This window comes from Anser cygnoides, chromosome 10 (genome assembly GCF_040182565.1).
Source record: "Anser cygnoides isolate HZ-2024a breed goose chromosome 10, Taihu_goose_T2T_genome, whole genome shotgun sequence".
In the NCBI taxonomy this organism is placed as follows: domain Eukaryota; kingdom Metazoa; phylum Chordata; class Aves; order Anseriformes; family Anatidae; genus Anser; species Anser cygnoides.
Window position 1 is genome coordinate 15,124,930 of NC_089882.1, and position 21,921 is coordinate 15,146,850.

General features: G+C 36.3%; 3 protein-coding genes across 5 annotated transcripts in view; 2 read left to right on the forward strand and 1 right to left on the reverse strand.

Moving 5' to 3' along the window:
• Nucleotides 1–685, forward strand: part of DNAH12 (dynein axonemal heavy chain 12) — a 70,267-nt gene extending 69,582 nt beyond the window's left edge. Inside the window, exon 75 of the mRNA XM_048071678.2 lies at nucleotides 586–685. The gene's annotated coding sequence lies outside the window, so the exon portion shown is untranslated. The remainder of the gene's footprint in view (nucleotides 1–585) is intronic.
• Nucleotides 666–10,977, forward strand: LOC106037997 (dynein axonemal heavy chain 12). Of its 2 annotated transcripts, XM_067002977.1 has the most exons (9): nucleotides 666–798; nucleotides 1,240–1,291; nucleotides 1,555–1,690; nucleotides 1,787–1,945; nucleotides 3,882–4,127; nucleotides 5,593–5,764; nucleotides 6,634–7,177; nucleotides 8,361–8,514; nucleotides 9,272–10,977. In XM_067002977.1, the coding sequence occupies exons 1-9, from the start codon at nucleotides 671–673 to the stop codon at nucleotides 9,463–9,465; spliced, it is 1,785 nt and encodes a 594-aa protein (XP_066859078.1). In that variant the 5' UTR covers nucleotides 666–670; the 3' UTR covers nucleotides 9,466–10,977. The 2 variants fall into 2 exon arrangements, with proteins under 2 accessions (XP_066859078.1, XP_013039654.3); XM_013184200.3 differs by lacking the exons at nucleotides 666–798; nucleotides 1,240–1,291; nucleotides 1,555–1,690; nucleotides 1,787–1,945 and having other exon boundaries at nucleotides 3,994–4,127; nucleotides 5,613–5,764.
• A 1,464-nt stretch (nucleotides 10,978–12,441) lies between these two features.
• Nucleotides 12,442–19,988, reverse strand: LOC106037994 (DCC-interacting protein 13-alpha). 2 transcript variants are annotated; one of them, XM_067002978.1, is made up of 8 exons: nucleotides 19,895–19,988; nucleotides 18,536–18,598; nucleotides 17,637–17,811; nucleotides 17,504–17,540; nucleotides 15,920–16,066; nucleotides 15,634–15,684; nucleotides 15,197–15,280; nucleotides 12,442–14,548 (listed from the first exon to the last, which is right to left on the reverse strand). In XM_067002978.1, exons 3-8 carry the CDS (start codon nucleotides 17,675–17,677, stop codon nucleotides 14,399–14,401), a joined length of 510 nt encoding a protein of 169 aa, XP_066859079.1. In that variant the 5' UTR covers nucleotides 17,678–17,811; nucleotides 18,536–18,598; nucleotides 19,895–19,988; the 3' UTR covers nucleotides 12,442–14,398. The 2 variants fall into 2 exon arrangements, with proteins under 2 accessions (XP_066859079.1, XP_066859080.1); XM_067002979.1 differs by lacking the exon at nucleotides 15,920–16,066.
• Between the last annotated feature and the right edge of the window lie 1,933 nt (nucleotides 19,989–21,921).

Below are 21,921 nucleotides of genomic sequence, written 5' to 3' on the forward strand. Positions count from 1 at the left end.
ATGATGTTGTTTCAGTTGAAAGACTGAAGTACATGATGTTAGCACAAATTTGCAGTATTTTTTCTGACTACAAGATAGGGCTCCAATGATATCTTTGTTGAAACACGTTGAGCAAAAGGTATTAGTAATAAATCTCGTATCTTTCAGCTACTTTTCACTACCAGGCCCTCTGTGAACAAAATGAAAAAACATCCCAAATTTTGTTGCAGATCTGCTTTCCTATTAAGGAAGCATCAGAGCATGTTTGTGGTATTTGAGTGTCTGAAAGATTTAATGGGGGAGGACTATTTAAACTATCTGGAAATTGTATTTTACTTATTTTTATTCTTTCTAGTAGTAATGCCAGATGAAGTACCTATTCTGTATGTTCAGCCTGTGGAATAGAGATAAAATCTGGCACATGCTATTGGACTAGAAGACCTTTATTCTGTTCTAGAGTAGAACAGCTCTCTTTGCAGTGTTCCAGACTAAATACCTGGGAGAAGACAATAGCTTGAGAAGGAGAAGTTCTGATTCATTTATTTTAGGCTATGCTTTGTTTCTCTTGATAGTTAAAAAAAACAATTGCTGTTTCTATTACTGCAGACATAACCTGAAGACTTAACATCTGTGTCCAATTAAAAAGCAGTGTTTTCCTACAAAAAGGTGATCCAAGTTGTGCTGATTGGCCATGTATAATGCTGTATATATATCTGATGATAATTCTGATGATGAAATCCCTACCCAGCAAGCTATTCAGGAAAGCTTACAAGATATGCATAAAAATGAAACAAGTGCCAATGCAACAGAGGATGAAAGGTAAGGTGTTATTAGTTCTGTTTTGGGTGTTTTATTGGCATTATTATATGTCTGGCCTTGTGTCATGGATACTAGAAACCACCTGTAGCTTGCTTGTTCTGAGTTCTCCCTGGAAAAGTACATGTGTTTCCTCAAAAATATGGAATGTATGAAGCTGTCAGGTGATGTTTTATCTAATATCTAGATGAGTACAAGGCTTCACTGAGGTAGATTAGGATGTGATACAAGACATAGGTTGGTGTGGTCTTTGGGTGGAAACCCAATATTTCTAGTGGCACAGGCAGACCAGCAAAAATGCATTTTAATGTGTTAAAGTCTGACAAAACCTACATAACTCAAAGAAAGCTAACGTGGTCTAGTCTTGAGTATGTAAGTTAAGGTATAATTATATCCTGAACTTCTCATTAATTATAGCACTTTATTTTTATTGTGTTTATGCAGTTTCCAGTTTGTTGCCAGTAAAGAACATGGAATGATAATTGCAGCAATTCGGACAGTTAAGTACAAATACACTGCACTAAGCCTATACTCTAGGAATCACTTTGGTTCTGCATTGTTGAGCAATGCATACATTTTATGTATTTGATCAGCTGATTTAAGTGCAGTTTTTCATGTAAACAACCGCTAGATTAAAAATTGCTTTCTCAAAATAATTTTTTTATTCTTGATACACTTGGATAAATAGCACTCAATATATTAGTTGCGTTAATTTTGTTTTATGATGAGTAATCAAATGTGTCTCTCTCTCAAAATATCACAGGCCAAGAAGAGGTCCTGAAGAAGCTGGTGAGGCACAGTTCTGCTTTTGAGGAGGCAGATCAGCAAGGCTGGCTTCCCGTGCATGAAGCTGCATCGCAGCTAAATATGAACATCCTTGAAATAACGTTCAAAGGTATGGAGTCCTCCTGGTTTTCCACTAAAAAGTATTACAAAGGCAGGTCTGTTGAAGAATTCAGCTTCAGATGTGTTCTGCTTTTCTGTATTTCAGCCTCCCGTGCCATTACGTGGGAACAGACCACACTTAAAGGGGAAACACCTCTCTTGGTGGCAGTAAGAAATTGCTTTGTAGACCATGTCCGCTTTCTCCTGTTCAATGGCTGCAATCCCAATGTTAAGAATGAAGAGGGAGACTCTCCTTTAGTTGTAGGTGAATATCTTGTTTGGGGGTGGAGAGATGAGGGAATGAAGTGAGATTATAGTTAAATGTTTTAGGTTGCAATTTGACTTCTTTGACTTGTGCAGTATCTAAAATATTTTGCTGTAAGGAGCAAAAAATGTTAATCTCAGTATTTAATGTGTTTGTTTGTTTTTCTTAAAAGATCTAAGGCTTTAAATGAGCTTACATTCCAAGTTAGGAACTGTCACTACAAGGTTCTTAGCATTATTTATTAAAGTATTGTCCTTATTGGTCTATTGAAGCGTGGAAAGCACAGAGCTAGGAGAAACTGATCTAGTGCAAGGAGCTCCAGGTGACCTTTTTTCTGTCTATCAGTTGCAACAAATTTGAGGTTCAGGTTGAACACGCATCTTTTTCCTTAAAGAATCAAATAATTTTCTTCATAAAGTACTAGAGTGTCTTCCTCTGCTTTCCTTGGCATCACTTATGTAGTTGTGCCAGATAACCAAGTCCCCCTGCTTCTTCATACTATCACTATTCTTCATGTCTGCGGGCATAAAACGTTCACATTCTCTACTTCCTGGTATCACTTTTGTTGTATCAATTCCTGTTTCTCAAACAAACAAACCACCAGAGTAATTGGTTTTGATTTTCAAAAGTAGTAGCAAAGCAGCCTGATTTACCAGCACTACATTGACCATAAAGCAGTTCAGGCACTGCTGGAATTAATCCACATATAAGTGATGAGGTGAGCCAGGCCAAAATTCTTGATTCACTTCTGTTTGAATTTTTTAAATCTAAGGAGAAAGTCCTATAGCTCATACCACTCTCCATGTGGATGCCATTTTAATTTAGTCATGTACAAGTACTATAAGCCTTGATTTGTAAAGAACCAGTCCTAGTATTTTGCCAAGATGATTTTCAGAACACTTCTATGTACATTGTCTCCTCTGATTTGGACTACTGTGCTATTGTTATTGCTGAGTTCTAGCCAATAAAAGGAAGGTCTGTTCTCATTATCTGAGTTCTGAAGGAGCTCTGTAAGTTTATGGAACAAACCTGTAAGTTTTTCCCTATTAGAAGGGTGGCTTTTTTCAAAACAATAGTCAAAGAAAGAGGAAAAATCCTATGAACCATCTGTAGGACTCTCTGTTCATTCTTTTGAAATGACTAAAGCTTCTGTTCAGGGCTACCCATTTAGAAAAGATGCAGAATATTCCTAGATACTTTTAAGTGCACTATATTAAAGTACATCATCCCCAAAGAAGGGGATGTATGAGATTTACCTAAAGCAGCCACACAGGTTACAGATGATGGAACGTCACGGGTTACAGTGTGCTGTCAATGCTATTTCAGGTAGCTGTGGCACTCTATTCAGTCCTGCACAGCCAGGAAGATCAAAGAGAGGAGAGGAAGGTGTTGCCTGTAAATTCCATTTTCTGGAGCCAACGCAAATCACTCTTAAAAGCTCCTTACTGTCTTGACAGATGAGGCTTATTAAGATGAGAAGGTATATGGCACAGTCATTGTAAACTTTTTTGTATTATGGTAACTGCCTATGAAATTTAACTATAGCAGGCCGGCTTCTGACTAGATTAAGCCCATGTATATGAACTCCATCTAGTGGCAGGAAACCTTGCATTCTGTTACAAGAGCAAACACGACAGATGAGTAGAGAGAGGAAAAGAGATTACCGTAAAATTATTCCTTTGTATAGTTTTTTTATCCTGAAAACGAAGAACAAACGTGGTGAAAACTTAAACCTTTCAGTGTAGCTTGGCATTTCTTGCAGTATAAATAGTGACATTGCTTCTTGTATAAATAGCAGTGTGGGAACAGTTTGAGCATTCCTAGGCTGCCACCTAACAGAAGCCATGCTGCACGGAACAGTGTGGGCTAACAGTCTGGCTAATGTTTTTGTTGTTGTTGTTTTTTTTTATTTTATTTTATTATTATTATCTTACAGCAATTAAATACAATTCATATGAGATTGCCACCTTGTTGATAAATTCTGGTGCAAAAGTGAATTTGCAGTGTGTTCACAAGAGGACTGCTTTGCATGAAGCAGCCAGACTAGGCAGAAAGGATCTGGTGAAGCTTCTGCTTCGTTCTGGAGCAGATCCTGACCCTCGCAGCGGATACGGGCTCACACCTCTTGCACTGGCTGCACAAGCTGGACACACAGAAATCATGGAACTCTTATTGCAAAAAGGTGAGACAATTATACGGGATGTTACAGGAAATGAAGGCTCAGGGCAGAGGAATCTTGCCAATGTCGTAAATATCTGAGGGGAGGTTGTAAAGAAAACAGACGCAGCTTCTTCTCTGTGGTGCCTATTAAGGGCAGGAGGCAATGGACACAAATTGAAACCTAGGAAGTGCTTGGAAATCCTTAAAGCCAAGCATGGACCTGGATCGTCTGCTGTAGCTGACAAGGCTTGAGCGCAGGGTTGGACCGGACAGTCTCCAGAGGTTTTTTCCAACCTCAGCTGAACAGTGGACCTGTTTTAAAATGCAGTAGATTCATTTAGTAACATATAGGTTCACTGTTGTTCCAGTGAGTAGAAATTGTAAGCTACACATGTTATATGAAATGTTTACAGTCCAAATGGAACAAAGTGAATCCTCTTTCACTTACAGAAGTGAAAGGAAATAAAAGGATTGTTATGTTATTGATTATACAGTCTGTGATGATAACAGAAACAAATATACAATAAATATTTTGAGAGATTACTTTTCTACAGCCAACTATAGTCAGCAGTGAGTGCTTTGCAAAACTGATACATTGCAGGAGAGTTTTGTTTGCATTTTTGGGTGATTACTAAATTATGTCTTACATTATTTGAAACTTTTAAATCCCAAATCACATGGATTGAGGTATGCCTGGAGAATTCTTAGTATCTAAATTTCATGTTATAAGACATCTATATATATTACCTCTAAAATAGTTATCCTAGTTACACACATTTTACTGGTCTTTGCAAAGCTCTGTGATTGGATTATAACCAGTTGTTGTAAGACATGCCTTTAGCGTTATCAGCAAAAGTAACTTTCATTACTAAAGCAAGTAAAATGCTATCTGTGCCCCAGGGATTGTTGTGATTTAGTTAAGGTCTGAAAAAGACTACACCTTTTGTAATATTCAAGCCATACATTAATGTCTTAGTGAGTAGTTGTAATTTTTATTTAATATGCAATGTTGTTTTCTCAGGTAGACAGCTAACCTGAGGGAAGGCCTGACAGACTTTTGTGGTGGGAAGTTATATGTGATGCTCAGCAGCACTGGACTAGATTGTATGACCTGTTTTGATACTGGATTCGCTGACATTTCCTGTTATATCTGTTAGGCCTTTGTAAAGGAGAGCTGAAATTCATTGTGTGTAAGCCAAAAAAAAATTATTTTTATGAATAAGAACTAAACCTCTTGCTTGCGTAATGCTCTCCTATCAGGTCTTATTGTGTTATAGAGTTCAAAGTAATTTGGACCTTCCTGTTTCCAGATTACATAATCACTTTTAAAATCAAGGATCCAGCATAAAAGCTTATGACATAATGGTTTTATGTGGTGAAGAACAGAATTCGCAATATCTTGTCACTGGAGGAGAAGGGTTGGAGATACTAATTATTGCTGAAAATTTACAGTGAATACGGTGAACATCCTTGATGCTTCTTTTCAGGTGCTGATGTTCTTTCACAGGCAATGGACTGTTCGTCTGTATTATTTGAAGCAGCAGGAGGAGGAAATCCTGATTCCCTGAGCCTTTTGCTAGAATACGGGGCTGATGCCAATGTACCAAAGCACTCAGGTCATTTGCCAATCCACAGAGCTGCATATAGAGGACACTTTCTGTAAGTTAATATACTTAAAAACCAACTAAAAATGACATCAAAAATATCACTTTTGCGAATTCTGCCATATTCAAAGCAGGTGGTGAATCTGTAGTTTTGTTGAAAAAAATTCTAGCCAAGTAAATAGGAGTTTTCTGTGTCTGAACGTAAGAGACCAATCAGGATAAAAGCTTCACCATTTTAGGATGAACATACTCTCTTTGGATAAATCTCATCTCCATCCTATCATAGGAACAGAAACATACTAAATACTTTAATAGTTTGAGGAGATATGGATTATCCCTATTTTAAAGACATGAAAGTCAGTGGAAGATAGTGATGTTAAAATCGCAACCAATAAGTAAAAAACAACTCTTTGATACTGGGAATGTTCCATGGTGCTTAAGAATCTAAGGATTTTTAATTCCTCTATTAATACATATATTTAAACTATTTTTAAATATCATGTATTAATTTAAACATTATGTTGTACTATGTAGGTATTAATATTAGAATATATTGTATTAATTCCTTGATTCCTATAGATTAAACAACAACACGTTGCTCTCAACATTCACAGAAAGCTTTTTTTTGAGATGGAACAACTATTCCTCTGGCAAGGACGGGGCTGTCCATGAATAATAGTATACAATTTTATGAGAAGCTGGTGTAAAGTCATAGTATCCATTGCTGGCTAACTATTTAATTCTTAGCAATTAAAGTTAATGCAGAGGTATAGCATGCCATGGTACTGATTTCTTAATTAAGACATTGAATACCGTCAGGATAAATTTTGAAGCCCAGCAACACAAAAATTCAAAGATTGATGTAGGTGAGCCAGTGTGCTTCAGATTCCAAGAGTCTCTCTCTTTTTTTTTTATCTTCTTCAGTGCCTTAAAGAATTTAGTTCCAGTTACTAATTTTGATGCCATTAAAGAAAGTGGAATAAGTCCGATTCACTCAGCAGCAGCAGGAGCTCATCCTCAGTGCCTTGAGTTTCTTCTCAAATCTGGGTTTGATGCCAATTTTATGTTGGATCAAAGAATTCGCAAAGGCTACGATGACCGCCGGAAATCAGCGTTATACTTTGCTGTTTCAAATGGGGATATCTGTTCAACACAGCTGCTGCTGAATGCTGGAGCCTTGCCAAACCAAGATCCCATCAACTGTCTGCAAATAGCCTTGAGAATGGGCAACTATGAGTTGATGAATCTACTGCTCCGACATGGGGCTAATGTCAATTACTTCTGCAGAGTGAATACAACGCATTTCCCATCAGCTCTACAGTATGCTTTGAAAGATGAAGTCATGCTGAGAATGCTGATGAACTATGGCTACGATGTGCACAGCTGCTTTGATTGCCCTCAGGGAAACACTTCCCATTCACAGTACGTGACTGATGGATGGACTTCTACTGTTATCAAAGACACAATGGTAAGTGTATAAGGTGGCTTCGTATGTTGGTGTTTTACTGCCAGTAGCCTTCATACAACTGTGTGAAAACGTACTAATGAATGTGATCTGTCTGAAAAGGAAATGTTGGAACAGTAAGACAGTTTACACATAAAGTTTTCAAAATTAGATAGTTTGCTGTCATGAATGAGGCTTCATGGCAACATCTATCATAAACAATGTTATAGAACTGTGAAAATACAGCTAATGATATGCTGTTGATAAGTACAGAATTTGCTCTCCAGGGCAGTCTTGTCCATGCTGTGAAAGCAGGGACTTGCATGGTGGCTCGCTGGGTTGTCTTGTATCACATCACTAATAGTGGAAGCCTGTTGTAGGAACCCCCTTAATCTGGCATGATAAACACTGAGCAAAAATTAACAAACCTGGATTGACCTAAGCAGGTTCCTAGAGACACCCATCAGAGTTACTGTATTTTTTTGTAAAGTCCATTTGAATGTAATAAATCTTTATTTAACCTGAAGATCATAAAATCATAGAATACCCCGAGCTGAAAGGGACCCACAAGGGTCATTTAGTCCAGCTCCTGGGTCCCTAAAGCACCACCAAAAATCAGGCCATGTGTGTGAGAGCATTGTCACTTGAACTCCGGCAGGCTTGGGGCCATGCCCTGGGGAGCTTGTTCCAGTGCCCGACCACCCTTTTCCTGATACCCAGCCTGAATCCATCCTCCGTTGCACCTCAAACTCTTTCCTCAGGTCCTATCTCTGGTCACCAGGGAGAAGAGATCAGTGCCTGCCCCTCCACTCCCAAGATAAAGGGGTGCAGCATGCACCAGGCTGGCAGGTTCCCTCTTCAGCATGTTGGGACATAGGTGTCCTCCAGCACTGTCCATAAGTTTAAATTCCCAACTGAGGGTTTGGCATTTCTCTTAGGGAATGGTAGTACTTCTGTTTAATCACTTAGTGATGCAGCTGTTTAAGTTCATTTTTGGGTATAGTACAGAATAAGTCTCTCAGATTTTCAGACTCTACTAGTGAGGCTTAACACAAGCTGTGACAACCTCTAAAGCTCCTCTAACAGACTGAACACTTGCTCTTCCTAGCGTTCTGCTTAAGTTAAATAATTGTTCTTGTCCTGCAGAGGGGGAAGTCATTTACAGGAGTATTGAACGTTTTCTTATTAAACGTTTTTTTTCCCTCAGTTCTGTGAAGTGATAACCTTGTCATGGCTGAAGCATCTTTCTGGGAAAGTGGTGAGAGTAATGTTAGATTATGTTGATCACGTTAACATCTGCTGGAAGCTAGAAGCAGTTCTCAAAGAACAGGAACTCTGGGCAGACATCAATTCAATTTTAAGTAAGTATCTGATATTTAGGTGTGAAATGACACGCAAGTTGTTCTGGGATTGGGACCTTTGTTGTTGGTGTTATTTTTATTTATTCTTGACCCTTGTTAGGCCAAAGTTATGTTTTGACAATAAGGTATCTCTGCAACAAAACTCAGTCTGTGTAGCATTTAAATTAAGTCCCTTTCAGAAGTCTGACAGACTGCACAGTTCATGTGGAGTACTGGGGAACTTCAATTACAAGGTAGACAACACAATCCTCTTCAAGGGGAGAAAAGCTCTTCCCCCATCTCAAGATGATGGAATAACTAATAAATTACTGTCTTTAACTAAGTGATTGGAATTCCAGTCTAGATTAACTCTGTCCTTTTCATTTGTACACAGATTAAAAAGCAGTAAGTAAAAATTCTACTTTTAGTAGCTTCTTCAGGTTGAAAGAGAAAATTGAACAACTATTTGGGGTTAAAGTATGTTTGCTTGACTTAGACTACTTCTACTCCATTACCATACATTTAGCTAACTTGACAGAAACACAGTCTGTTGCTTTAGCTGACAGTACTTGTAAATATAACTGAGAAAGGCATGGGCTGAGGTAAAAATGCTAGATCCTGACAGGTCCGGTCATCCAGGGACAGTCACGTTGATTTTATCCATCAATTCACAGAAAGAACATATGGCGAAATCTGGAGCAAAGTTTTTGAAAGGTGTAGGCAAATAATTGCACAGAAATGAATAAATAACTTATCAATCTCACCTTCCTATTTCTAGCAAATCCTCGCTCTCTAAAGCACCTTTGTCGGCTGAAGATACGGGAATGCATGGGTCGGTTGCGTCTCCGTTGTCCTGTCTTCATGACCTTCCTTCCACTGCCAAACTGCCTGAAAGACTACATACTATACAAGGAGTATGATCTTTATGGACAGAAGAACTTCCTGGGAACCTCCAACCTCAACTGCACTTAATTATTAGCTCTATAATTTGGAGGGAATGTTGAAGTGGATAAGACTACCTTATGCATCTCTTTTTTCTTTGGGGATTTTTATCTCATTTGTATATTAAGGAATATGAAGCTTCAGCATTTCCCCCCCTTACCCCTGAAGAAAATGGGGACAATCTCAAACTGTAAGTATTGGTGATCCCATTCTATATGAATATGGTGGAATATAAAATATCTGAAAGTTATGGCCATACTGCTTTAAATGCTTAGCGTGAAAATTTAAAGAACTGTTAAAATCACAGGTAGGGCTGTAAACCTTGCATTATTGCTAGGTTAAAGGCTGTCATAACATGTAATGCTACCTCCAACTGCAAGGTTAAACTCAGGGTTTGGTTGAAAGCCATGAAGTTAACTAAAACCAGGAAGGGACATAATTGTTTTTAAATCTTGTACCTTCCTTTCTCTTGCCACGAAGTAGAGGTTTTATTTATGAAGACCTACAGCAAAGTTCTAGAAAGCAGCATAAGTAGATTTCTTTTTTTTTCACCCAGTTACATGATCCCACTTCCTAAGCATTAAACTGGGATTAACAGCTACAGATGCCTGCTTATTATAGCAGCTAGCGTGAAACACCAGTGTTTCAACAAGGCAACAGTACTTCTGAAACAGGTTAGTTCTGCATCTCAGTCTCAGGTATTGACATGTCTCATCCACTATGTATTGGATTGCTCTCTCTAGAACTAGCTTCCTTTCACAGTGCTGTCCCAAGCCATGCTTGCATTTTTTTTGGAGTTGCTCCTGAAACAGTTGCAGCTTAAGCTTTGGAAGCATTTACCTGAGAGCAATCACCACTGTTGTCTTAAGAAAGTCTTACATGATGCACACAGACAAGGCAAAAAAGCCTTGGAGACTGACTGACTTGCAAGAAATTTTATAAAACAGAGCAAAGGAAAGAATACAAAATATCAGCTCTTGCTGTTAGACTAGATGTTATCTCAGTTAAACTCAGTAAGCAGAGGCAGATTTTCGTTCTCTTTCTGAATTCTGAAATAATAAAAGACTATATAACAAAACTTCCTCCAGTGGCTTCTCCTACATTCTGTGCAACTGTAATTCATCGGAATTCACCTTAAACATATGCACAGTCAGTTTTGTTTCTTTATATCAATGTACATCAATTACATCTTTATAAATGGTTTAGCAGTATTAGGTTTTTTTTAGCTGTGGGTTCACATCCATATAAAGATGAAATTTGACTGGATTGTAGAAGGGAAATATTTCTGAACTCTTAAACATTAGTGACTGTTAGATAGTAAGTAAATTGTCTTGATATAGTTTGAAACCTAAAAAGATTAAGGAAATAATAGACTATCAAATCTACGTTAGCTAATATAACACACTTGTTACCAGTTCTCTGTGGCTAAGTTGCGTATGACCGTTAACTTGTCCTCTAGTTTAGACTTCAAGAAATATATTCCTGGCTATAGAGGGAGTGCTAGGTATTATCTGTAATGCAATAAAATGCATTTTCATAGTTTGCCCATGCTTCTTATGTGTTTTGATATTCATGACGTTATATACATAAAGAACGTAGGTAGCTTGAAACAACTGACAGCAAGACTTGCATGGTCTACATAGTGTAATAAACTTAATATCCCTTACCCAAGGGGAAAAAAAACAGCAGTAACCATTAGGCTGGAATTAGCAACATAACTTAGTCCTAAAAAAACACTGCTGACCTATGCAACATCCTTTCAAAATTGTGTACTTGAAAAAATAGTTTCTGAAATAATACCAGGTTCACATGAAGCAAACTACAGCTTCAGCTGAAAGTGCCTGGAAGTTCAGTCCCTAACTAAAAAGTAACAGGAAATATTAATCAGGAGAAATAAATTATGGGAACAGAAACCAATCGGTAATTTACTTACAATAATAGGCGGTGAAATTCTACCCCAGTAGCTTCCAGGAGAACTTGAGGTGTTTATGTTAAAAATTGTACTTTCAAGGTAAATATTAAGCATTTTATGTTTTTTAATTAACAAAAATATTTTTTAATGAATTAGTTCTGTTCTACTTTAATGTCCTGATCTTCCTTGACTTGCCATTTGCTCCTGTAGCTTGTGTCACTCTCCTGGATGTATTTCTATATTTTTACTCATTTTATACCAGCAAAAGTCTCCTAAACAAGCAAAAAACCCTGATTTCATTCACGTTATCTCGTTGTTTTTGTTAAGCACTGCTCTCCTCATTAATTTCTCTTCTTTTCAGTGGTTATGAGAGAAGAATCATCCACTGCAAGTGAAATGCAATTCACTCCTACACTGTTTTAGAAAACTAGATTTAATGGCAATAGATGGGAAAGCCTGAGCTAAAAATGAAGTAATTCCAGTCATAAATAGTGGAATCTGAAAAATTCCTTAAGTTATTTCATGTCTCATCTTTTTCTCCTGATTTCCTCCTCATAGTTACATGCTTAAATCTAAGACATTAATGGTAGGGGTCAAGAAAAAATATATCCATTCTCTGTCAGCAGTGCTTTCTGGTGGGATTGCTCATCTATTATCCGTTTTCCCCGTGGAGCGGTGGCTATTGCAGCTAATCTTACTCTGACAGCTCGGTGACTAGCTTCTAGAAACTGGATACCACTAATCACATTCTTCCTGAGCTGTTTCACACTTACTTTGTCTTCAGCATGTACTTAAGGAAGACACAATAACCTTGAGCTATGTTGGCATGTTATTTGATTGATAGAAAGCAGAAATAGTGCAAAAAACAAAGACCATAAGAGAAAGAAACACAAACTAGATCAGTTTCCAGAAACTGACTGCCATGCAACTATTTGTAAGTCTGTATTTAGGCACAAAAAGGAGAAAAAAGATGCATTTGCTGCCTTTCTGTACTTTTTTTCCGAAAGAATAAAAACAGTCTCTTACAGATGAGATGAGAATACAAGACTATAAATAAAATAAAAATGCCATTTAAGGTGGGTTTTTTTTTTTAAAAAAAAAAAAAAAGCCTCAGATTTGTATGGTCCATGTGACAGTGTGCTGGCCAAATCTGGCCACAGACTGATGCCATTGGGCCTGACTGGGCAACACCAAAAGCAGGTACTTCTGCAACTGGCTACACTGGGGATGAAACATGCTGGAACTGGAGCTGCTAACTACCTCAGTAAGAGAGCCTCAAGTCTTGTTGTTGCTCAGCCTCCCACGCCACCTCCTCTTTCAAGGCAGGAATATTGTGACCACTTCCATGGCTGCTCAGTCCCTTCTATATGCTATGGGGCCTGCGGCATCACAGGAGCTGCTCTAGCTCCTGTTGCAGTAGCAGCCCCAGCGCAGCAGACTTACTCCTGCAGCAGGCACTGCTCCCTTCTCTCTTCTGCAACAGGAGTCAGATGCAGTTAAGTTTCTGCATAGAACTTTTCATCTCCAGCAGAAAGAGCAGGAGGAGATTGCCGTTATTAGCCACAACTCATGTGTGCGAGGAGAGTTAAGGACAGCGTTCCCTCTGTGTACCTACAGATGTCTAGCAGAGAGGTCCTGAGCTTCCTCCCTTACTTACTTTATCAGTGCCAACTGACTCTAGCTCTGAAGGACTGGGCCATCACCAGCTGATGGGAAATATTCTGAAAATTGCTTCCATTCCTGAACACCAGAAACACCCTGCAATAAACTGTAAAACAGTCATAACTTATAATACAACTTGGAATATAAGTATTTTCTTTTCTTTTTACATTTCCTATTACTTTCAGGCCCCTAGTAGAGAGACAACTGTTTCATTGGAGTTTAGTACTTACAGTAATTAGTGCAAAAATAAATATTTCTTCTTTCTTCAGACAAGTTTTCTCTTCTGGATCAAAAGATGAATGCACATTTAGTATTATACAAAATAAATATTACACAGGGTATGGACCATGGAGTTCACACTTACGAGGTGTAAACAGACATTACTTTGAAAAACACGTTATGGGATTTGACTCTAGGATGTAGACTAGCATAGTCTTTTACTTCTGTTTGCAAAATACAGCTCCATAAAAGGCTTTAAAAGCCTTAGCTCATTTTCAGTAAACGTAGTGTACTGGTAGCAAGGCATTTATAGATTCAGAAGATTTTTCAAATGATAAAATTCAAGATGTTCCTGCAACGCTAAGCATGTTTTTTTTATAAGAAAGTGAACTCAAAGGCTTACAGTTTTTTATCACATATAGTGGGGAAAACCAAGAACATGGCACTTGTGCTACAAGAATACATACATTATTCTTACTGTTTGATAAGGAATGTTTTATACATTCCTCATGCAGCAAAGTGCAACTGCATCTTTTCAGCTCTTATATAGGTCTGACAAAGTATTTTTTTCTCTCCTGTTCAAAGAAGCCTTCCAGTATTATATTCAAAAAAAAAAAAAGAAAAAAAAATTGCAAGACATACAATACGAAACAAAAAATATGATCTTTCTGTTTAGAACTATTGCACATCTCATTGATATTAATAGGGATTTTTCTTTCTAAGAACAGCTATGTGCAACAAGTTATGTAAAGCTTAGCACTGCCTTATTTGGACATCCACTTTTGTTTCCAACAATGTGTTCTGCATACTTGTGTAAAGAACAAATTTCACCATACTGTTTAAGATTAGTGAGAGTTTAAGTCTTGTTTCAAAAGCAGTCAATTACGTAGGCAGGTAAAAGGGAAAAAATATAAGAGTTTTTCCATACTGCAGAGAATTTTTTGAGAAAACAATTTTGTAATAAACATGGTAGCATCACCATGCTTTATCTGGCATACAAAAGAGAAATTATACTGACATGAAAGTGGAAATCACTTAATTGATAAAGAAAAATCAAGGCATATAAGGGTCTACACATCATGAAGTCTTTTATACAACAGACCCTCCACTTACATTTCACTACTTGTAGAACTTAAATCCATGATTCCAATTTTAATTAAGTAGGCAACCTTAGGTTTCAGATTCTCTCTTCTTCTTTCCATCTTCTCCTAAATTGCTGTCTTCTGACTGGCTACTTCTAAGGACAACAAACTGTCCTTCTCCCCCATGTGGGTTTGATCTGCTGGAAGCAGCTATCAATCGGCTTTGCTCCTCTAAGTCCTAATTCGAGAAGAGGGGGGAGCAAAGGGGAAGAAATCAGCAAAATAATACTAATTTTAAAGTTGTCTAAAGTGGAAACAGGATACCATTATTCTGATTTGTAAACTGTCTTTTAATATTTTCAATGGACAAGCTTTGTAGAGACGGAGTTAAAAGAACAAGCAGGAAACGAAAATATTTTGGTTTCAGTAGCTGGCATTATTAGAACAGCTAATGCATTTAACACATCTGTAGCAGCAACCCATAAAAAAAAGCAGGTCAGAACAAAGAGCTTGGCCTACAGCCTGCAGCCCGTTCCTCACTATGTAGCAAACGAACAGCCTCGGTACATGGCAGATGGTTACTTGCCACAAAAGGAGCAGTTCATGCATGTGACAACAGAGTTTTTATTTTGGGCCTGTGATAGTCTTTCAAGCACTGCTCCTGAGTGCACCTATAAAGGTGTTCTGTGGTTTATCTCCTCAGAAGAGCTCTTTTTAAAAATGACTGTGTGTACAAAATCTGCACAGGAAATACTTTCAACAATTAACTTCATTCCACAATGTTCTGTGAATTTGTACTAAAGACTGTGAGACTGTAGCTGGAAGTAAAAAACTAGAAAATAAAGATAGTAAGTAGGAAAAAAAAAAGCATTAAGAAATAACGTACCTTTTTGATTTGTTTTTGTTTACTTAATTCTTTTTGTTGTTTATCTTTGACTATTTCTTTTGCCTTTTCTGATGCTTTTCGATCCTGAAGGGTAAAAATGTAAACAAAAGTAATGGACAACAGTCTGACGTGTTTGATACAGTACTGATTTATATAAGTTTGTTCAAAACCATTAAACACTTAATTAGTCTTCTCTTAATGAACAGGTATGTTTGGTAAAGGTATTAAGAAGTCATCTTGAATATTGTTCCAAAGTAAACATGGCTCAAAGTCTTTTTATCTCGGGTTTAAGTTCAATAAAACAAATCCCTTCAAGTACTCTACAGCAGCATTCACTGCATCTAGAAGCATCTTGCAGAATATATTCTATTACACATACTAAATATACCATCCCCATTCCATTCATGAGGGTACCTTCCCCTAAAAAAGATTCTTACCAGTTCTTCATGAAAAGCTATCTGTTTTGCCAGTCCAACGGAGTCACAAACCTAAATACAAATCAGATTTGAAATAATCTGTAAAAATCTAATAAAAAATGCCTTTAAAAATACACCATATTGTCATGTCAGATATGACAGTATATTAAAACATTTTGTGGTACTATCAGGTTAACTCTTTTTCAGTACATAAACAAAATACTTAGCCAGCTTGAATGGACTGGATCTAACATCTTGGAATCCATGTCAGGTTCCAAACCGATACAAATATAACTATCACCAATACCTTTTCCCCTTCGTTATTTGATTCAAATATATAGCAGACGGAAGTTTGGCAGTTGTCAACTCTCCCTCCTGAAGTTTTAAGCACAAATGCAAAGAGGCGCTTGTTCTCCTGGTACGTAGCATACAAGACTACGTTGGGCAAAGGAAACTGCCAGAAGGGATCAAATATGGAGATATTAAAACCGGTTTCAGATACTTTCTATATGAAGTTTCACTGTACTGCACATTACTTTATTATCAAAAACATGCAACCACGCCAGAGAAATTTACAATCTGACTGGACATGCAACTGCCAAACAAAAAAATAAGTTAGAAGGGAAAGATTAAATGATTTAAACGAGAGAGGAGGGAATTACGTTTGCCATGAGATTCAGTCATCTTTCTAAATGCAAACAAGCATTTTATTTATTTTTATTTTTAAAAAACAGACACATATACAAATTGCATTTTTGACTAAGCTTTCAGTATTTGGTGCACTTCTCTAAAACTTTAACTGCAAATAGTTCAGCTCACCTGAACTATATAAGCAAGAAAACAAAGAAGCAAAAAAAATAATAAAAATCCATATAGCCTTATTATTTTGTCACAATAAAAATACTTTGCATTCTCAGTTCCTAAAAGAAGTCAGACTAGACATTTCAAATAATTTTTTTAAAACTTAAAAAAGGGTAAGTTTTTAAATTCTGAAGGTCCCTATTGCAAGTGTTATAAACTGACAGGATAAGAGTTCTTCCTAAACTTAACTGCACACATTTAGAATACTAGACATTCGCTCCGTTGCTTTATCTCACCTTTAATAGCTCCCAGCTTTGGGGCACTGTTGAACTTAGTGTCACAAAGGTAAAGAAAGAAAAGGGGAAAAAAAAAAACACAGCTTGAAATATTAGAAAGGCTTCATACGCTTAGGATTTCTTTTTATGGAAACGATAATTTAGAGTTCCTGACAAGTTGAGCATCTTTAAAGGACCCAAAGAAGTTAAATGACGGACCTGAAACTGTGCAGAAACAAAGGGCAGAGAGGGGAGGAAGAGTTTCGAAATACAAAAAATAAAGATTGCTAATACTGAAGAATTAAGTTTGCCACATTTCATATGCTATGAAGAATTCCACCTTTTTTTTCCATGTATATTTATTGCAAAAAATTAAATAAACAACCAAAAAACATACAACACTAAACATAATTATGGATTAAAAACAACACACAAAACCAAACACCAACCAAAACCCGTTGGACTTCTGAACTTACTTAACTCCAATGTTAATGATACTTCTCTACCACATCTATATTTCAAAACAAACACATTATTAAAATAGAATATTCTTATTTTCTTAAGATTTTACCCTATCAAATCACAGGAAAAAATGTTTCAAAACCCTATTTCTCCTATTAAGATCACTCCCCTTAAACCTGATTTTCTAGTGTTTTTCTGTTTATGTTTAGATGTTTGCATCTGTCTCCCAGTTTTCATGGAAAGTTTTGTGGAAATTTCATTCTGTCAGTGATTTTTGACTAACATTTCATAATATTTTCAAAGTAAGAGAAATATGTTGCTGGGTATTTATCTCAAAATGTAAAGTTACTTACTCGTAGTCTTGTAACTTGTGTCTGTGGATTGATTAACCTAAAAATTGTTTTTAAGAACAAATCAGAAAGTAAATTTTATCAAAGTGAATGAAGATTATAAGTAAACATCAGTAGAAGTCAGAAGCAAACTTACTTTAAACAGTCACAAGTGACTAATAAATGTGATTCTGTCATCCGGAAAATGTTATGGATAGCCCGAGCTGCTAGTATTTAACACATTGATTCATAAACAACGTCTGGACTTCCCTCAGACTTCACCGCCATAGAGCCAAGAAATCTTACAATAAACAACTGATGAAGAATTGAATCTAAGAGAAACAGAAGTACTGAGTAAGTGATCTCCACTTTGGGTCTTCCATTCAAAACTACTTCTTCCAAGACCAAAGATGGACTGCAGTCAGGAAAACTCCAGGCTTCCAATAACTTGAGAAGAGTTTGCTTGTACTTATGAATTACAGGTACAATTACTAAACAGCAAGTCAGATATCTTTTCATTTGGTTTCATGAATACAAAAGATGCAATACAGTGATTAAACAAAACAAGACTTTCAGACAGTCTGATTTAACTTGTCTAATAATACATTGCGAGTGTAATATAACTAAGCACTCTAAAACTGTTGTTAAATAAGAAGGTACAGATGAAAACACAAAATTAATTTGTAAATTCTATTATTCACTCTGTATTTAAGTTTTTTTTTTTTTAACCTTCTGTTTCAGATTTTGAGCCTCCAGATTCACCAAAAGGAGTCACATATCTTTTCATTTGATTTCATGAATACAAAAGATGCAATACAATGATTATGGGCAAAGTACCAGGTATTACTGTCTTATTACTACCACAGAGAATTTGACTCACATGGTATTTCTTATACTCGAATTAAGCCCAAGTCAAAGCTTTGTTAATATTTGAAAAGGTACAGTTTTAGGCAATGAAATATAGAATTCAGGAATTACAGCCTAAAGCTAGTACTTTCATTATTCCATAGGAGCACCACATCTCTCATCACTGTCTCAAGCTGTTGAATTACTTACTGAAAAAAGTCACTGGTTTTATTTCAAATGCAGCTTTCTGAAAACATCACTGGGGTTTTACTCCTAGAGAGTCAAGAGAAATGTGTCTGTTTCTGGCTCTCAAAGACAGAAGTGCTATCAGTAACAACAAAAAGTGAAAATACTCTAGGCTTCCAAGTCTACATTTTCAGTAACACTATAGCAATGCTGAAAAGAATAGAGGGAATGGGAAATCAGTTAAAACTTCTAAACCCTTTCTCCTTGGCTAAATGGCAGCTCAAAAACTCTTGTCAAGGGTTTGTAAACTTCAAATTAGGTTTTAATAGGGGAGTGATGAAGCTATCACCTCTCAACGGTTAACATTCTAAAAGCAAATTTTGGAACAAAGAGAAAAATTATGTCTACATGACAGAAATCTTAACTAAGAGATGTCCAGTTTAATAAAATTGTTCTAGATTGAACTCTGAAGTCAAGATTGCATTGCTACAATGCTTAAATAACATGGACTCAATCAAGAATCCTCCCAGTGGATGTTGACCTCTGTAAATATACTACAGACAAATTCTTTCTATTAGCATCTTTTATCACTTAGATTCTTCTGGACATTTAAGACTAGATGGGAACAGTAAATGCAAAATCTCACAGGATCTCACAAAAAAATTTAAAAAAAGATTAAATATATGTCATCAGTATCAGAAAGTAAGGAAAGCCTTTTTTTTTAAAAAAAATAGTTATAAAGTTGCAGTGTTTGGTACAGATGGCAACACTATTCTTTACTGATCGTGTATGGTTATGGTTAATTGAAAATACTGAGCACAACTCTGAATCATTTTTGCTATGAAAAATAAGATTTTTTTAGAATAACTGATGACTTTAATTTAGCTCCAATATTAAGCTTTTCAATTCCTGAAATACAGTTCAAGATTGATTTTAAATCAGTATGTTCCCACAGGTCTAATTAGCCAACTGATTATCCCCTGTAATACCAAACAACAACAACAAAAATGTCAAAAAATGTTAAATGTATATCATTTTAACTCTTATGTATCTGTGGTACAACTGAACGTTTTTTATCTAGAGGACAGGGGAATACAACACACATTACTGTGACTAGAGTCACATCAATTAGTTTTCAGCCATTTTTCTTTTTCTACAAGAGCAGCTGAATCTGCAAAAGTTTTCTCAGCATCTGAATTCTATACGTACAGTTCCAGAAATGCAGTGCAGATTGACAGGGTTTTATTATTATTTTTGAATGGGAAGGTTTAAAAAAATTATAAAAACAGGAAAAAGGGTTTTTATTTTTGGGATGAGCTCTTAGACAATTTTAACTTGTCTGTATGTCAGATTACTCTAGAAGCCTAGATCATTTTCACTCACCTTTCAGGTTAAGAAGAGTGTCATCGTATGCCATCATCACCTGGAAGCAGGGCTACCAGATTTCTCTTGAATTTTCAAGAGGAAATAACCCAAGCTGCTGGGTAAGCAAGCAATAGGAAAGGAAAATACTTTGTTAAACCAAATGATTAAAATAAATCAATAAATAAATCATTATCTGATAAAGTAAGAAGAGCTGCTGCAAAGTAGAAAATAACATTCTGAATCTAATGTATGTAAATAAGCCACATTTTACAACTGAATTTAACCAAAAAATACTTGTTTTGCTTTGCTGGTCACTGTAAATTTTTTGACAAGAAAGAGATTAGGGACAGAGGCAATGTGTGTGTTGGAGCTGCTGCCTAAACATATATATATTTTTTTAATTAATATTTATTTGGGGATTTTTTTTTTTTTTCTCTCTACATTTTCTACCTGCCTGCCTGCCCTGAAGATTTTGCTTGACCAGGCAGATCTTCACTAACTGGAGATACTATGTCAAATTGTATAGGAGTGTCAGGGGCAACAAGTGAATCCAAGGAAAGTGCAGATAATGCTGCTGCTGATTGAGATCCCAGTGACCCTGTGCTGCTAGTACGAGCTGCAGTAGGATGAGATTGCCTGAAACAAAACAAAAAATGAACATGAAGATGTGTTAATTTCAGGTTGGTTGATAATAAATTCAACTATATGGAGGACGAATACAGTATTCCAAAACAAAACCTAAGAAACTGAACAGAATTAGGATATAGTAAATACAACGGAGTCTGCCTTCCAAACAAATCTGAAAACTTTATAATTACTACTTGCATTAATAATGCCATCAGATGGTCTTAACACATATGAAATATACTACAATCTGAGGTCTGCTTCCAGGAGTTGTACACATTAAGAAAAATCTCTTCAATACATAGAACAAACAAGCCAGATGTGATAAAACTAACAAAACTGTCCATGCTCAGCTGGAAATCTGGATCATTTGTAACATTATTGGATGCTAAACAATGATAAAAAGATGAATTCAGGACACGTTCCTCTAGCCTATCAAAGCATTAGTTCTGAACATTTTTGCAATTTTTTTTTTTTTTTTTAACTGGAGCTTTATCCAGGATTCTTTTTATATAAGTGTTCTTCAAATGACCCATAGTTCAGCAACTTATACAATTGGACGCATGCTCTCGTGCCTCTGCTGAAAGGAAGGGGATAGAGTAACAGCTTCTAAAGCTGACTGATTTACACGTGCAGCAATTTCCTGCAATAGAGAGATGGGAAAAACTAACTGAAAACATTGCCCTCAAAGCACATTTTCAGATTTTAGTTTTACATGCAATTGACAGAAGTTATGAACTGTCCCCTTTCAGTAACATAGTTGTAGTATTTTCTTTAACTTGTAACATTTCCTGTTATTGCACTTGCATTATAATACTACATATGTTAGTAAAAGCCAGCAGTAAAATTGTGATGGTAAGTCTGACAAAATAAGCAAACGTAGCCATGTAGAAAAAATAAAAATCTCACTTGAGTCACGTTGTCTTTAACTACTAACTAACAAAACATGGAGATTCAAAAGTCTGCACTTGAAATTAGGGAACATTTATAGGTTTCTGAAAAACCAAGACATGAATGACTATCAAGTAAGCACCATGTAACAATGTTATTTCATCAAATAATGGACCTTGTACAGCTGAAGAATTCCACTTTAATCTTTCATTAAATCACTAATTCTGAAGTATCAGTATTTAATATTGATGGCTTCACTTCATAGGGTAAAGCCAGTGGAAGAAATCACTGGGTAAAGAGGATTTTAGAGAGGGAAAATATCTGTATCTGTCCAGATATTTGTCATGTTAATTTGCAACAAAGTATCATATATACAATACAACTAAAAGGTCTTGGAGCTGTCAAAATGTTATAGCAAACAAAAGCCATACCATTTTAATGCTTTCTACATAAGCATTCAGATGAATGAAACAACAGAAGTATGCTTTCATTAATTCATGAAGCACCATCAACCCATACAATGACAAGCT

Bases quoted from the DNA above. Each gene is read 5' to 3' on its own strand.
- LOC106037994 (XM_067002978.1), bottom strand. From the start codon at position 17,677: ATGACAGAATCACATTTATTAGTCACTTGTGACTGTTTAAA. The intron at 15,685-15,919 runs GTATTGGTGATA...ATTTGTATTTAG, and splicing joins CAAATAACGAAGGGGAAAAG to GTTTGTGACTCCGTTGGACT. The intron at 14,549-15,196 runs GTACGTTATTTC...TTCTCGAATTAG, and splicing joins AACAAAAACAAATCAAAAAG to GACTTAGAGGAGCAAAGCCG.
- LOC106037997 (XM_067002977.1), top strand. From the start codon at position 671: ATGTATAATGCTGTATATATATCTGATGATAATTCTGATGATGAAATC. The intron at 1,292-1,554 runs ACAGTTAAGTAC...TCTCAAAATATC, and splicing joins TGATAATTGCAGCAATTCGG to ACAGGCCAAGAAGAGGTCCT. The intron at 7,178-8,360 runs GTAAGTGTATAA...TTTTTCCCTCAG, and splicing joins CTGTTATCAAAGACACAATG to TTCTGTGAAGTGATAACCTT.